Source organism: Thalassophryne amazonica, chromosome 4 (assembly GCF_902500255.1).
Source record: "Thalassophryne amazonica chromosome 4, fThaAma1.1, whole genome shotgun sequence".
NCBI classification, from domain to species: domain Eukaryota; kingdom Metazoa; phylum Chordata; class Actinopteri; order Batrachoidiformes; family Batrachoididae; genus Thalassophryne; species Thalassophryne amazonica.
The window spans coordinates 12,399,153-12,416,719 of record NC_047106.1 but is presented as its reverse complement, the minus strand read 5'-3'; the positions used below and the strand labels follow the sequence as shown (position 1 = coordinate 12,416,719).

Here is a 17,567-nt window from a genome sequence, read left to right as displayed (position 1 = left end):
TATGTAACTAACACTTTAGGAGAGTTAAGATTCCCTTTTTTTATATTGTTTATTTTTAATAAGTTACTGGCCACATCACATTTAGACTATCTGGATTGTTAATTTTGGCACCTGTATTTTTAGTCTTGTGTCAAATGCGCTTTAGTTTGAGTCACTCGTTTAACTACAGGGCTGGTTATTTTAGTCCAATTTTCATCAAGAGAACAGACTATTTTAGTTTTTCGTAACTGTTTATTTCTGATTACCATTTCAGTCAATATCATGTTTCATACACCTGAAATAACTAATTTTATAATTAGCTGACAAAATACACTAGAATAATTGTGAGAAGTTGGATACAATTAAGCTTTCGGTTTTCTTGTGCATTTAAAAATGGCACCAGATTAAAGGCTTTTCTTCTGCATTATCTGTTCGCTCCATGTAGTTTCGTGTTATAGCCACAAGGTGGCAGCAATTGTACAGGAAATACAGCAGTCCTCAATGGCTGCAACAACATTCAGGATGCAGTTAACGCTTGTCGAAAATAAAGATGAAAATTCTTGAAGTTTTTGTTACGCATAACATTTTAGTCGCCCTTTTCATCCACAATAATGCAAATTAACAGCGTCTACATCAGCATTTTAAATCAGTGCATCGTCTGTCATTAAAAAAATATTTCATCTGACAAAATGAACATGTCTGCAAATTATAAATTTACATATTTAAGATAACGCCAAACGTTTTTACAATTTAATCAAATCTTAGATTAACATTAAATTCCAACATTTTTTTTTATTTTATTTTTTTTGCAACTTCCCATCTCCTTTTCCCCACATCTGACTTAATTCTTTGCTTTTCTTTTCAAACCAAAACTACTTTCCTGCTGGAAATTTTTACCAAATTTGTTTTTGTTTTGCTTTTTTTTTTCCCAGTGGAGATTCCACAAACATTACACTTATTGAGACACTTTGCTGTGGGTTAAAATTAGCAGCTGCAACATGATTTCAAGTGAAATTTTCAAAATCGACAGAGCAAATTCAAACTGAAGCGAGAGAGAAAAATAAATCCACGGGACGGGTGAGGTGGACACACTTTATTCCTAAAACAAGCTGCACCATCATTAGCGGCACGCAATTATATGTACACATATACACACCGTTACCTGAATCTGTTATATAAAATATATAATCTGACATTGTACCTTTAGTTCCTCTTCAGAGCTCGCTGAGTTTCTGTGCGAGCGGCTCTGGTCTCAAACGGCCGTCCAGCTTCGTGTTTACAGCACGGCAATAAAAAGGTCTGTACCCTCTGGAAAAATAAGATTCTAAAAGCAATCTACAGCAAAACTCACGTGAAGAGCTTCCTCCGAGGTGTCGCTGAGAAAATTGCACGTTTTGAAACAGATTCCTTTACAGCCAGATGTACACACCCTCTATTTGTAATATATAAAAGATATTAAGCATTAAAAATTCCACATTTAAAAACTTACAATAAATAATATATGCAGGCATTTCATTAAGATAAAATTTCATTTGTATTCTACAGTCATTAAAAACAATTTATTCTCCGTTATCAAACGTCCCTTGATCATCCAAAATGCTAAACTGGATTCTTGGCATCCGATTGATTGACTTGATTGGAAAGTTTGCAGTCGGTCGAGATTGATCAGAAAGGTGTCGGATCTCAACAGGTAGTTCAGAGCATGTTCATGATGAAGTTGTACATTTGAGTCAGCACCACAAAGTGAACGGGCAGACAGGAGCGTCGGTCCTGGGTCGCAGGGTCACAGGTCAGCCAGGAGAGGGCGTTGTACTGCTCAAGCACAAATCTGTCAGGCAGAAAGAAGAGCGTTAATAAAGGAAGCTGCGCACGGGCAGGTGTGGAACTACACAGGTGTGTACCTGAGCACGTCGGAGGTGTGGTTAGAGTCCAGGGGGTGGGAGTGTTTACTGTGCAGGAGCTCGTCTGATTGTACAGAAGACACATGCAGGTGCAGAGAGGCCTGAAAACAAATCGGCCGCACAGTCAGTGGATCAACCAGGAGGTGGCGCTGCAGACTCCACAAGAATAGATTTACTGCAGAAATTCTCAAAATGATTGTAATTTTTCAGCAAGATCAAGTGAATCAATGTTTTCTACTCCATGCCCCAACCAACAGGGCTCATGAGATGATCTGAAGTTTATACTGATCAGCAAAATGTGAGTGATTGGTACTGGTGGTGTGATGAGGTCTGAAAAAAGAAAAGTCACAAAAGGCGGTCATGTTTGTTCAGGATGTGCAGGGTTTCCATCAGCCCTCTGACCACTTTCATTTTAATATGACTTTTCATATTTTGAAACAGAGTGATGAGAGCAGATCAGAACCATAGTTAAGAGAGAGTTATAGTTTTATTATAAATAGCTTTACACACTTTTTGGTGAAGCTTGTAAATTCTAAGAAAGAGCTTTGAGAGTTCTCAGGGATGAAAGTGGTGAAAAACAACAAAAAGCTGAAACCCAAAGGGGAGTTAAAGCAGCGTACAAACATTCAACAGTTTAAAACAAAATATTAAAAAAAATGTGTTTTCAAAGGATAAAGGGATGAAGTGGAGGTGTCAGTCACTAGGTGTTCACAGGAAACATTTATTTATGTTCACTCTTCATTCGGTGCGCTGTATCAGCCAGACAAAGAATTTTCAGTTTTGCAGATGCCTTTTTTACAAATGAAAAAAAAAAAAAAAAAAAAAAAAAAAAAAAAAAAAAAAATTACAAAACTTACAAATACAAATTTATTTGTAAAAACCAACATATTACAGTAACTTGTGCTGTTTTTTTTATGGCTATACTAAAATACAAATGAAATTGTACCTGATAATCACAAAATGGGGGTAAAATGTAGTGAAATGGAGCAGACTGACCCAGTCTGACTCCAAATATGATTAAATATGATTCAGTTACTTTTATTTAATTATTTTTAAGTGAAATAGGGACTGATAAGAAAACTGGGGTAAAACCTAACAAAATGGAGCAGACTGACCCATTGACTGAAATTTCATCTCTAATGCCAGAATGTGCACCTGCCCCTACTATATGTACTGAGCTCATCTCACAAAAAAAAGCCCAACAATTAAATAATAGTACTTATTTGGAGTCAGTCTGGTTCACTCTACTCCATTTTGTAACATTTTACCCCCATTTCGTGATTATCAGTCCCCATTTTGTATTTTAGTATGGCCTGTTTTAAAAAACAAAAAACAAAAAAAAAACAACCAGTGATGAGGAGGCTCAATTTCCAATAATGTCTTTGGGCATCTGTAAGTTTTAATGTTCAAACATTTAGAATTAGTGCATTACTTTAAAACTAAAAGATATTTATGATATTTTCACTTTGTAAATAGACAGTTAACACTAATATCAATAAACCCGTCCAAACCAAATCAAACCATAAGTCAAACCTGCTTTTCTGTTTATCCCTTTGGCCCATGTCAGGGGCTCCGTATGCTGTGAATGAAAATTACTTTTTTCTTTGTAGCAGCCAGAGCCCTTCTGCTTTTCCACATTTTGTTATGTTACAACCTTATTCCAAAATGGAGTAAATTCATTCACACTACTCACAACACCCCATAACAACAACATAAAGGTTTTTGTTTTTTTATGTAATTTTTGCAAATTTATGAAAAATAGAAAACTAAGAAATCACATGTACGTAAGTATTCACACCCTTTGCTCAATACTTTATTGATTCACATTTGGCAGCAATTGTGCACCCCGGTCTCATTTGAGGCAAGGTGCTAAAGGGGTAAAATATGATGCATATGATGTAATTTCTCTACTTCCGAGGGGAAGAACACAGCATTTTCAATGGGTTTTTGCACAAATTACATACAAAGTGAAAATCCAAAGCAAAAGTGATGATGCAGCGTGAAAGTGGATGTGTTGTGGTTTGTTCATGAGCCGGAGCTCAAACGTGTTGAGGTTTTGCAGGCGAGATAACGGAGCTACTCTGGTTAGCTGTGTAGGCTAACACAGACACAACGTCTCCCACCTGCCTTGACCTCCCTTCTCCACTGGGAACTGGAAAAAACCCCCCCAAAAAACAAAAACAACAACTAAAACTTTTCGTGACTGCTTCAGTAATTGCAGCCGAAAACAAAACAGTACACCATTTTTACGTGTGAGCTTATGCTGTGTATATATTGCACAATGGAGCGGAGGTCCCCATAAGTGGTCAAATCCCACAATATCACAGGGTTGAAATCAGACAGTGGTGCCCTATTACAGCCTCAAGTCTTCTTGAATATGTTCATATTCCATGCTTTGCAGTGCGCGTTGTAGCATCCTGTGAAAATTCTCCACACGCTACATTGCTTAAAGGGAGCCTGGTTCAAATGGTGGAGCCAAGATTCAAATGGTAGCGTCAAGCCCTGCTTGGGGGCACAGGCACCACTGACACGGTACTCTTTTTGGGTACAGGCTCATGTACTCTCAGGCATTTTTGTTGATTTTTGTAGGTAAATAGCTTATTTTCTGGATGCTTTTTTTTGTTGTTATTTTCGCACTTTTTTTTTTTTTTTTTTACTTTAGGTGCCATGACTTAAGGTCACATCAACAGGGGAGTTGTTGGACAGTATGTCTCATAACCCTGTCCTTGGTCTATTTGATAACTTCACATCTCCTCTGGGGAAACAGACACCATGATGCATACTGTTCTTTGCTTATCACACCACATTTTGCTTTTACACATACCATTTCAGATAAACAACACGAGCAGCTCACCCGCAAATAAATGTCAAATACAACACTTTTCAACCAGTCACATAGCTCTACTGATCCACACGCAGGGCAACGACCTGCCCATCTGGGTGCGGGTCGAGAGCAGGCGGAAGACGTAGTGAGAGCGCTGTGGGAGGCCAGCTGGCAAGCTGTCGTAGCAATTCTCTGTTCAGTGAAGGCATCATCTTTAATTCAACATCTGAATTTGAAGTCCGTTTCCAGTCCGTCTTTGAGCCTTCGGAGTTCGCTCCAACATTAAACTCCCAGGAGGGAATCAACCAGATGGAAAATCCCCAACAAACATGATGCCACAAGCTTGGTGCACCTATCTTTGGGCAGTTTGGTCCATTCCTCTTTGCAGCACCTCTCAAGCTCCATCAGGTTGGATGGGGAGCGTTGGTGCACAGACATTTTCAGATCTCTCCAGAGATGTTCAATCAGATTCAGGTCTGGGCTCTGGCTGGGCCACTCAAGGACATTCACAGAGTTGTCCTGAAGCCACTCCTTTGATATCTTTGCTGTGTGCTTAGGGTCATTGTCCTGCTGAAAGATGAACTGTCGCCCCAGTCCTGACTAGCCTCCCAGTTCCTGCCACTGAAAAACATCCCCACAGCATGATGCTGCCACCACCATGCTTCACTGTAGGGATGGTGCCTGGTTTCCTCCAAACATGACACCCGGCATTCACACCAAAGAGTTCAGCCTGTCTCATCAGACCAGAGAATTTTGTTTCTCATGGTCTGAGAGAACTTCAAGTGCCTTCTGTCAAACTCCACTTGGGCTGCCAAGTGCCTTTTACTAAGGAGTGGCTTCTATCTGGTCACTCTACCATACAGGCCTGACTTGTGGATTGCTGCAGAGATGGTTGTCCCTCTGGAAGGCTCTCCTCTCTCCACAGAGGAATGCTGGAGCTCTGACAGTGACCATCAAGTTCTTGGGCACCTCCCTGACTAAGGTCCTTCTCCCATGATCGCTCAGTTCAGATGGGTGGCCAGCTCTAGGAAGAGTCCTTGTGGATCCGATCTTTTTCCATTTACAGATGATGGAGACCACTGTCCTCACTGGGACCTTCAAAGCAGCAGAAATGTTTCTGTACCCTTCCCCAGATATATGCCTCGAGACAATCATGTCTCTGAGGTCTACAGACAATTCCTTTGACTTCCTGCTTTGTTTGTGTCAAATGTGTGTCTTTCCAAATCATGTGCAATCAACTGAATTTATTCCAGGTGGCCTCCAATTAAGCTGTAGAAACATCTCAAGGATGATCAGTGGAAACAGGATGCACCTGAGATCAATTTCAAGCTTCTTGGAAAAGGCTGTGAATACTTATGTACATGGGATTTCTGTTTTGAGGGGAAAAAAAAAAAATTTACTTAATTTTGCAATAAGGCTGTAACATAAAATGTGGACAAAGTGCAGCATGGTGAATACTTTCTGGATACACTAAGTAAATGTAAGGATCAGTGATTTTTTTGTGTGTGTTTTTCATACATCCCAACTTTTTGTGATGTGAGGAATCTATACAAATGTAATGTGTAAAAACACAAACAAATGGTGAGGTCAACAAAAATTGGGGTCGTGCAAATATAGGATAAGTCCTAATCATCGTGATGACTGAACACCACGTTGCCTTCACGGATTAGATTACCGACTTTAAGAGTTTTACCTTGAGGAAGAGCGGGCACTGGTTCCGGGCTTGTGGGCAGGCTGACCAGAACCAGTCGGGCAGTGGTCCAGCTTTGGCTGTGGAGACAAAGTAGCCCAGCGCCATGGGCTGCTGCAGGATGTTCAGAGCCTCCTCATGAGACTCCATCCGGTCTGTACTCTGACCCTGCAGGACCACAGGAACATAAAAACACTTCTGTCATACATTCACAATTTAATTCCTTCTTCAGCTCTGCAACATCGTTTCTGAAACTTAGGTGTACCGTCAGAACCTGCAGATGTCAGATTCAATTTCAATTTATTTTCATTTATATAGCGCCAAATCACAACAGAGTTGCCTCAAGGTGCTTCACACAAGTAAGGTCTAACCTTACCAACCCCCAGAGCAGCAGTGATAAGGAAAAACTCCCTCTGAGGAAGAAACCTCAAGCAGACCAAACTCAAAGGGGTGACTCTCTGCTTAGGCCATGCTACAGACATAAATTACAGAGCAATTCACAAAACGAATATACAAAAAATGCTGTTGGCGCACAGGACAGGAGGGTCTCCAGCACAAATGCCACATCCATCTCTGGATGGAGCTGCACCTTAAACAGAGAGAAAAAACAATCAAGCATCAGAAAGACAAGAAATACAGTATATCAGCATTAAACAACAAGAAAAACAGGAAATACTAAGGTGATCGCCGGCCACTAGCCCCAAGCTTCACTAAAAGACCCAGAATTTTGGTAAAGTTGAGGCCACGGTACGTTCCGTTTACTAATAAAATGATTTAAAAGAGTAAAAGGAATAAAACTATACTATGCCAGTATGCTAGCCATACGAAAGGGAAAATAAGTACGTCTTAAGTCTAGACTTGTGAGTCTCCACAGAATCTGACTGTTTTATTGACGCAGGGAGATCATTCCACAGAAAAGGGGCACGATAAGAAAAAGTTCTGACCTGCAGACTTCTTATTCACCTTAGGGACACAAAGTAGTCCTGCACCCTGAGAACGCAAAGCCCGGGCCGGTACATAAGGTTTAATTAGGTCAGCTAGGTAGGTAGGTGCCAGTCCATGAACAATTTTATAGACTAGTAGCAGAACCTTAAAATCTGATCTCACTGGGACAGGAAGCCAGTGAAGAGATGCCAAAATAGGTGTAATGTGGTTAAACTTTCTGCTTTGTGTCAAAACTCTGGCAGCAGCATTTTGAACCAATTGCAGACCCCTAATGCTGGACTGCAGTAAACCAGAAAATAGAAAATTGCAGTAGTCCAACCTAGAAGAGATAAATGCATGAATCAGGGTCTCAGCATCAGCCATAGACAGGATGGGAGGAATCTTCGCTATATGTCACAGGTGGAAGAAAGCAGTCCTCGTAATATCTCTAATGTGGAGGTCAAAGGACAATGTAGGATCAAAAATTACCCCAAGGTTCCTCACTTTCTAACTTTCAGATTTTGAAAGTTATAAACACGTATGAAACTGAATCATCTTATGTGTTGAAAATGTGACGGGAAGATGTCTGCAACAGAAAAAGCATCCAGCTGAGGTCATTTCTTTACAGAGTTTTGGAGTAAGTTTCCCCAGATAAATTCATCAGTGATTCGGCCCATAAACCCACAGCGGAGATTAGGACTGAAAGGGATCTCTCAAAACCTTTTGTTTCAATGCAGGGGTGCCCGATCTCCCCTCTTCTGGCTGTTTTATTTATGAAACAATCTGGCCAGTGAGCAAGGTCACAGGTACTGAGGTGGAAGGGACTGGACAGATATAGACCAAAAGAAGCAGCTCGGACATAACCCAGAGACAGGATCAATCTGGAGCTACGAGAAATACACCTGGACACTGCCAAAAGAGTTAAAGTACTTCTGAGGTTTGGATTCACAAAGATGAAACATAAAACCTCTCATTTTCAGTAGCAGATGTAAACATGGGATTAAAAAAAAATAAATGAAACAATCTGGAAGACAGTTCTGTGCAGAAATGTTCCAAGACCTGTTCACGCAGTCTTTTTTCTTTCAAAAACAAAAATAAAAATAAAATGCTATGGAAAATATTCTATGTCAGCGTCCATGGAAATATGTGAAAAATATTTATTATTATATTTTTAGAACATTAACCAACCTTGCTTCCATCTCCCACCTGGTGATAGTGGGAGCCTGGAGAGTGCACAGGGGAGGTGGTGGGGGAGTTGGGTAGGATGTTGATGAGGTCTGGATCCACCATGTCGTTGTCAAACAGGTCGAAGATTCCCATTCCGTCTGACCCATCTGCAGAGGAAAACAGCCAGAACTTAGAGCGCATCGACCGTGGAACAGCGAGGCAGCAGTCAGTCATCAGAACGTACCGGGGTTGATGGGATTGAAGTTGATGTCGATGGGCTCTGTGGTGTTGGTGTTGACTTGGACCATGGCCGAGGTGGGGAACACCAGGATGTGCGTGCATGAGGTGTCCTGAGGTGTGCTCAGTTGTGACGTTTGCATGTTGAGCGTCGTGCTGCGTCCAAACACCGAACCCGTTGACACGGAATCTAAAAAGGACCCGATGGAACATTTAAGTTCTCGTTCAAACGGTCAAATCCTCACATGGACGCAAAAGCAGCCGAGAGTGGATCAGAACTCAGAGCGCGTTCCTCAGCCAGGTAAAACTAATAAAACATCCTTTAAGATGTTTCAGCTTGGCGTCATCTCAGCTGCTATTGGAATATATCTCTCTACCAGAAGCTAAATAGTCTCACTGAAAATACAAACCTCAAAATGTATTTATTTATTTATAATTAAATCAATTCTAGAAAATGTCAGAAAACTGTAGGGGGGGGAGGGGGCTATTTTGCAGCCCCCCCCCCCCCCCCCCAAATAAAAATACAATAAAAAAAAAAAATCTAAAATTATTCTGGTGAATTCTTGCAAATAATCAAATGTCTAATTTTAACAAGATTAAAAAATTTAAAAAAAATCTCACCAATAGTTATGTAAAAGAATAAAACAATGTCTCCTTTAAACCAGACTATCCTCAGCCTAGAATGGCATTAAACCAGATTATAACAGACATAAAATATTTTCACGAAACGTGTTATTGATAATTTTCAATCAATTTATTTAAAAGGAACCATGTGCAATTAAAACATAAATGAAACCATTTGATGCATTACACCAGAGTTAGCCTAATTTACAATTAGTGGCAATCAATACCACTGGCAACAGCAGTAAAACAGACCATCTTCACTGACCTGGCATGATGACAAAGGAGCCTTGGGGCTCCATGGCAACCAGACAGGCACTGAGGATGCTGGGAGTGTCGGCAGCAGAGATTCCACACATCCTGCACGTCTCCTTCAAACGTTTGCTGAGGGACTGCAGGTTCCTCCTGCTCAGCAGAATACTCCAGTCTGCAATACACACAAGTGCACGTTAACCTGTGTGCACATGCATGACTACGCCAAATGTTTGGGCACTCTGTAATCCGGGGAAGGGGGGGAGATGTTGTCCTGCCTTTTCTTTTCATAAAATGACTGGCCACACATGTTTAAATTAGATGTGTATCAGTTTTCAAAAAATGGAGAAGTTATTTTATTTTTTTAGTGTTGTCTAAATAAAAACTGCAAACACAGACCTCTCAGCTCTCCGTGGCCCATTCTGCCAAGACGCCCAATCACCACCCTCCATGGCAGTGATGTCACTTGCACCAGGCCGAGACACCAATCCCAGAGCTTCTGTAAACCCAGACGTCTGGCTGAGCCTTTTTTCCTGCGAGCCCTGCCACAGACAAAACACGCCTTATAGATCAGTCCGTACACATCAAACACTGCAACAGCTAAAGAAGAGTCAGGATAAGATGTCTCTGTTGCCCCCTAGTGGCCGGCCGCGCTACTAAAACATTTTAAACAAATGTGTTGCAAACTGCTTTGCATGCACAAGGACATGGGCCAAAAAAGAAGTCAGTTTTTTTTTTTTTTTTTGCTGGATTCCGGAGCCGATGTTCAAAGGGTTGACCGAATGCATTCTGACAGGCTGACAATGTTCTGGTTGTATTTCACCAGCGTACTCACTGGTGTGTCGTATGCTTATTTTCTCTATAGCAAATTGATACCAAGATCAGTTCAACAGAATAGTTGCAGCCATTTTTTCATTCTTAGCCGACAAGCTAAGGACTAGCATGCTAATTTAACTAGGGGTACAACCAGTGTTTGAGGTCTTGAGGCCGGCCTCTGCCGCGTTATGTAATGATTCGGTCTTGGCCTTGACACTGTCCGGCCTCGAAGAATAAGCAGAGGCCAAGTCGAGGACACGCGTCTTTATTTTTCACACATTTGCATCACGCAAAAAAACAAAAAACAAAAAAAAAAAAAGCAGCTAACAGTATCTTCAAGCATACAACGGTCAATGTGTGCAATGTATCATTTTCTATTCACCACAGTAATACACACACAGACGTGCTACACTACGTTCACAAGTGCTAACGTGTAAAAATCTTCTGAAACATCCTTGTCACTACACTGTTAGTTTTCCTATGCCTGGGTTAACGTATTAATGTCTGTGGACCCAACACATTACATCACCAAAGTACACCAAAGGTTATCTAAGGCCGCATCCAGCTCACTTTACTGTGGCTTCAAATTACACACGAGTCTGTGGAAACAGGCAGCTGTTAACTGTGATAGACCTTGCATAATACTTTCTCAGCCCAGAGTTGTTACTGACTGTCCTGGCCTCAGGGAATGGGGTCTCTACTGCAGCACTGGGTGCAACTAATGATTACGTATTTTCATAAAAAATTTATCTCACTTTTTTCTTAGTTAATGCAAGAAAAACTGAAATAATGATTACGAGTATGTAACATTTTGCATCATGACAATTATTCTTATCTGCTTGCCGTTTCTTGCTTGCCTCTACTGGTGGTTGGCTCTCACTGCGGTATTGTATCACTTCCTGTTCCGGAGCACAATGGTGTTTTGCTGTATCTGTTAGCTGTTTAATCTGCGCAGTTAGATTGATCTAGTTAACTAGATAATGATTTGTTTCACAGTGTAATCTTTACGTGCCTTAACTAAAGCACTCCCTCTGCTGAATCACCTCTAAATTATTTACACATTATTCACTTTGTGTGTTTTTAGGAATCCACTAGCTTAGCGCAGCTACTAGCTCTTAGCCGATTTAGCATGGCGGCTTCTCCTGTCTCTCCCGCACTTTTCTGCTCTAGGTGTGAAATGTTTAGTTATTCCTCTGCCTCCTTTAGCAGTAATGGTACTTGTAATAAGTGTAGCTTATTCGTAGCTTTGGAGGCCAGGCTGGGCGAATTGGAGACTCAGCTCCGCACCGTGGAAAATTCTACAGCTAGCCAGGCCCCTGTAGTCGGTGCAGACCAAGGTAGCTTAGCTGCCGTTAGTTCCCTTCCAGCAGATCCTGAGCAGCCGGGAAAGCAGGCCGACTGGGTGACTGTGAGGAGGAAGCGTAGCCCTAAACAGAAGCCCCATGTACACCGCCAACCCGTTCACATTTCTAACTGTTTATCCCCACTCGGCGACACACCCACCGAGGATCAAACTCTGGTTATTGGCGACTCTGTTTTGAGAAATGTGAAGTTAGCGACACCAGCAACCATAGTCAATAATTGTCTTCCGGGGGCCAGAGCAGGCGACATTGAAGGAAATTTGAAACTGCTGGCTAAGGCTAAGCCTAAATTTGGTAAGATTGTAATTCACGTCAGCAGTAATGACACCCGGTTACGCCAATCGGAGGTCACTAAAATTAACATTGAATCGGTGTGTAACTTTGCAAAAACAATGTCGGACTCTGTAGTTTTCTCTGGGCCCCTCCCCAATCAGACCGGGAGTGACATGTTTAGCCGCATGTTCTCCTTGAATTGCTGGCTGTCTGAGTGGTGTCCAAAAAATGAGGTGGGCTTCACAGATAATTGGCAAAGCCTCTGGGGAAAACCTGGTCTTGTTAGGAGAGACGGCATCCATCCCACTTTGGATGGAGCAGCTCTCATTCCTAGAAATCTGGCCAATTTTCTTAAATCCTCCAAACCGTGACTATCCAGGGTTGGGACCAGGAAGCAGAGTTGCAGTCTTACACACCTCTCTGCAGCTTCTCTCCCCCTGCCATCCCCTCATTACCCCATCCCCGTAGAGATGGTGCCTGCTCCCAGACCACCACTAACCAGTAAAAATCTATTTAAGCATAAAAATTCAAAAAGAAAAAATAATATAGCACCTTCAACTGCACCACAGACTAAAACAGTTAAATGTGGTCTATTAAACATTAGGTCTCTCTCTTCTAAGTCCCTGTTAGTAAATGATATAACTGTTCAACATATTGATTTATTCTGCCTTACAGAAACCTGGTTACAGCAGGATGAATATGTTAGTTTAAATGAGTCAACACCCCCGAGTCACAGTAACTGCCAGAATGCTCGTAGCACGGGCCGAGGCGGAGGATTAGCAGCAATCTTCCATTCCAGCTTATTAATTAATCAAAAACCCAGACAGAGCTTTAATTCATTTGAAAGCTTGACACTTAGTCTTGTCCATCCAAATTGGAAGTCCCAAAAACCAGTTTTATTTGTTATTATCTATCGTCCACCTGGTCGTTACTGTGAGTTTCTCTGTGAATTTTCAGGCCTTTTGTCTGACTTAGTGCTTAGCTCAGATAAGATAATTATAGTGGGCGATTTTAACATCCACACAGATGCTGAGAATGACAGCCTCAACACTGCATTTAATCTATTATTAGACTCAATTGGCTTTGCTCAAAATGTAAATGAGTCCACCCACCACTTTAATCATATCTTAGATCTTGTTCTGACTTATGGTATGGAAATTGAAGACTTAACAGCATTCCCTGAAAACTCCCTTCTGTCTGATCATTTCTTAACATTTACATTTACTCTGATGGACTACCCAGCAGTGGGGAATAAGTTTCATTACACTAGAAGTCTTTCAGAAAGCGCTGTAACTAGGTTTAAGGATATGATTCCTTCTTTATGTTCTCTAATGCCATATACCAACACAGTGCAGAGTAGCTACCTAAACTCTGTAAGTGAGATAGAGTATCTTGTCAATAGTTTTACATCCTCATTGAAGACAACTTTGGATGCTGTAGCTCCTCTGAAAAAGAGAGCTTTAAATCAGAAGTGCCTGACTCCGTGGTATAACTCACAAACTCGCAGCTTAAAGCAGATAACCCGTAAGTTGGAGAGGAAATGGCGTCTCACTAATTTAGAAGATCTTCACTTAGCCTGGAAAAAGAGTCTGTTGCTCTATAAAAAAGCCCTCCGTAAAGCTAGGACATCTTACTACTCATCACTAATTGAAGAAAATAAGAACCCCAGGTTTCTTTTCAGCACTGTAGCCAGGCTGACAAAGAGTCAGAGCTCTATTGAGCCGAGTATTCCTTTAACTTTAACTAGTAATGACTTCATGACTTTCTTTGCTAATAAAATTTTAACTATTAGAGAAAAAATTACTCATAACCATCCCAAAGACGTATTGTTCTCTTTGGCTGCTTTCAGTGATGCCGGTATTTGGTTAGACTCTTTCTCTCCGATTATTCTGTCTGAGTTATTTTCATTAGTTACTTCATCCAAACCATCAACATGTTTATTAGACCCCATTCCTACCAGGCTGATCAAGGAAGCCCTACCATTATTTAATGCTTCGATCTTAAATATGATCAATCTATCTTTGTTAGTTGGCTATGTACCACAGGCTTTTAAGGTGGCAGTAATTAAACCATTACTTAAAAAGCCATCACTTGACCCAGCTATCTTAGCTAATTATAGGCCAATCTCCAACCTTCCTTTTCTCTCAAAAATTCTTGAAAGGGTAGTTGTAAAACAGCTAACTGATCATCTGCAGAGGAATGGTCTATTTGAAGAGTTTCAGTCAGGTTTTAGAATTCATCATAGTACAGAAACAGCATTAGTGAAGGTTACAAATGATCTTCTTATGGCCTCAGACAGTGGACTCATCTCTGTGCTCATCCTGTTAGACCTCAGTGCTGCTTTTGATACTGTTGACCATAAAATTTTATTACAGAGATTAGAGCATGCCATAGGTATTAAAGGCACTGCGCTGCGGTGGTTTGAATCATATTTATCTAATAGATTACAATTTGTTCATGTAAATGGGGAATCTTCTTCACAGACTAAGGTTAATTATGGAGTTCCACAAGGTTCTGTGCTAGGACCAATTTTATTCACTTTATACATGTTTCCCTTAGGCAGTATTATTAGACGGCATTGCTTAAATTTTCATTGTTACGCAGATGATACCCAGCTTTATCTATCCATGAAGCCAGAGGACACACCAATTAGCTAAACTGCAGGATTGTCTTACAGACAAAGACATGGATGACCTCTAATTTCCTGCTTTTAAACTCAGATAAAACTGAAGTTATTGTACTTGGCCCCACAAATCTTAGAAACATGGTGTCTAACCAGATCCTTACTCTGGATGGCATTACCCTGACCTCTAGTAATACTGTGAGAAATCTTGGAGTCATTTTTGATCAGGATATGTCATTCAATGCGCATATTAAACAAATATGTAGGACTGCTTTTTTGCATTTGCGCAATATCTCGAAAATTAGAAAGGTCTTGTCTCAGAGTGATGCTGAAAAACTAATTCATGCATTTATTTCCTCTAGGCTGGACTATTGTAATTCATTATTATCAGGTTGTCCTAAAAGTTCCATGAAAAGCCTTCAGTTAATTCAAAATGCTGCAGCTAGAGTGCTAACAGGGACTAGAAGGAGAGAGCATATCTCACCCATATTGGCCTCTCTTCATTGGCTTCCTGTTAATTCTAGAATAGAATTTAAAATTCTTCTTCTTACTTATAAGGTTTTGAATAATCAGGTCCCATCTTATCTTAGGGACCTCATAGTACCATATCACCCCAATAAAGCGCTTCACTCTCAGACTGCAGGCTTACTTGTAGTTCCTAGGGTTTGTAAGAGTAGAATGGGAGGCAGAGCCTTCAGCTTTCAGGCTCCTCTCCTGTGGAACCAGCTCCCAATTCAGATCAGGGAGACAGACACCCTCTCTACTTTTAAGATTAGGCTTAAAACTTTCCTTTTTGCTAAAGCTTATAGTTAGGGCTGGATCAGGTGACCCTGAACCATCCCTTAGTTATGCTGCTATAGACGTAGACTGCTGGGGGGTTCCCATGATGCACTGAGTGTTTCTTTCTCTTTTTGCTCTGTATGCACCACTCTGCATTTAATCATTAGTGATTGATCTCTGCTCCCCTCCACAGCATGTCTTTTTCCTGGTTCTCTCCCTCAGCCCCAACCAGTCCCAGCAGAAGACTGCCCCTCCCTGAGCCTGGTTCTGCTGGAGGTTTCTTCCTGTTAAAAGGGAGTTTTTCCTTCCCACTGTTGCCAAGTGCTTGCTCACAGGGGGTCGTTTTGACCTTTGGGGTTTTTCCGTAATTATTGTATGGCCTTGCCTTACAATATAAGGCGCCTTGGGGCAACTGTTTGTTGTGATTTGGCGCTATATAAATAAAATTGATTTGATCTGCAACAATTCACAGTTAGAGGTTTAAATAGTCCAAAACAAGTCATTATTTTCCATAAAACAAATTTAAGTTTGACATGAAGTTTCAGTTCACTGTGACTCAGATGGTTGTACTTGGATGGTGTCGGCGTAGACAACTGTTGCAGATTGTTCGAAATGGAAATACATCAACAATAAAATGTTGTGGTCTTTTCAGTAGCAGAAAACGCTGCGCCGGTCTCCTGCATGAGTTGTCGCAATTGCAACGGGACACCAGTCTTAGTGCAAACTCACATCTGCAGGAATTCTCCTGCCTTCAGTCAAAGTCTTAGCCTTAATGACGTTTCTCAGCCCCGAGGTCATCCATCCACACAAGCAGATTTCATTTTTAACACTCTAAAAAGTTACAATATTTTTAAAAACATGAGTAGAAAGTCTCCCACTGTAAGAATACGAGGGCTGTCAATAAAGTATAGGTCCTTTTAATTTTTTTCAAAAACTATATGGATTTCATTCATATGTTTTTACGTCAGACATGCTTGAACCCTTGTGCGCATGCGTGAGTTTTTCCACGCCTGTCGGTGACGTCATTCGCCTGTGAGCACTCCTTGTGGGAGGAGTCGTCCAGCCCCTCGTCAGAATCCCTTTGTCTGAGAAGTTGCTGAGAGACTGGCGCTTTGTTTGATCAAAATGTTTTCTAAACCTGTGAGACACATCGAAGTGTACACGGTTCGAAAAATTAAGCTGGTTTTCGGTGAAAATTTTAACGGCTGATGAGAGATTTTGAGGTGATACTGTCGCTTTAAGGACTTCCCACGGTGCGAGACGTCGCGCAGCGCTCCCAGGCGCCGTCATCAGCCTGTTTCAAGCTGAAAAGCTCCACATTTCAGGCTCTATTGATCCAGGACGTCGTGAGAGAACAGAGAAGTTTCAGAAGAAGTCGGTTTCAGCATTTTACCCGGATATTCCACTGTTAAAGGAGATTTTTTTAATGAAAGACGTGCGGACGGGTGGCACAGGAAAAACACCTCTGTGTTGATAACCATTTGTAAAATTCAGGCGGCTTTTGATGGCTTTCAGTGGAATGAGTATATGAGAAATTATTTAACAGCTGGACATGTTCCAACTTGTCCTTAAGCCTTCCAACAGAGGTGTTTTTCCTGTGGCGGAGCGTCGCAGCGGCTGCGAACCGAAGCTGCAATCCACCCGCACGTCTTTCATTAAAAAAAATCTCCTTTAACAGTGGAATATCCGGATAAAATGCTGAAACCGACTTCTTCTGAAACTTCTCTGTTCTCTCACAACGTCCTGGATCAATAGAGCCTGAAATGTGGAGGTTTTCAGCTTGAAACAGGCTGACGACGGCGCCCGAAAGCGCTGCACGATGTCTCGCACCGTGGGAAGTCCTTAAAGCGACAGTTTCACCTCAAAATCTCTCATCAGCCGTTAAAATTTTCACGTAAAACCAGCTTAATTTTTCGAACCGTGTCCACTTCGATGTGTCTCACAGGTTTAGAAAAAAATTTGATCAAACAAAGCGCCAGTCTCTCAGCAACTTCTCAGACAAAGGAATTCCGACGAGGGGCTGGACGACTCCTCCCACAAGGAGTGCTCAAAGGCGAATGACGTCACCGACAGGCGTGGGAAAAACTCACGCATGTGCACGAGGGGTTCAAGCATGTCT

The 17,567-nt window shown here is 41.4% G+C and overlaps 1 protein-coding gene across 3 annotated transcripts in view; it reads right to left on the bottom strand.

The window, feature by feature from the left end:
- Positions 1-1,057: 1,057 nt before the first annotated feature.
- LOC117509409 (mediator of RNA polymerase II transcription subunit 13-like) overlaps positions 1,058-17,567 on the bottom strand; it is a 113,008-nt gene continuing 96,498 nt past the window's right edge. For 2 of the 3 annotated variants that reach the window (XM_034169081.1, XM_034169082.1), the window contains exons 24-30: positions 9,995-10,137; positions 9,612-9,770; positions 8,730-8,912; positions 8,507-8,652; positions 6,398-6,562; positions 1,881-1,981; positions 1,058-1,807 (exon numbers count right to left, since the gene is read on the bottom strand). In XM_034169081.1, coding sequence (XP_034024972.1) covers positions 1,675-1,807; positions 1,881-1,981; positions 6,398-6,562; positions 8,507-8,652; positions 8,730-8,912; positions 9,612-9,770; positions 9,995-10,137 — 1,030 coding nt within the window. In that variant the 3' untranslated portion in view covers positions 1,058-1,674. The remainder of the gene's footprint in view (positions 1,808-1,880; positions 1,982-6,397; positions 6,563-8,506; positions 8,653-8,729; positions 8,913-9,611; positions 9,771-9,994; positions 10,138-17,567) is intronic. The other variant, XM_034169084.1, reaches the window with a different exon arrangement.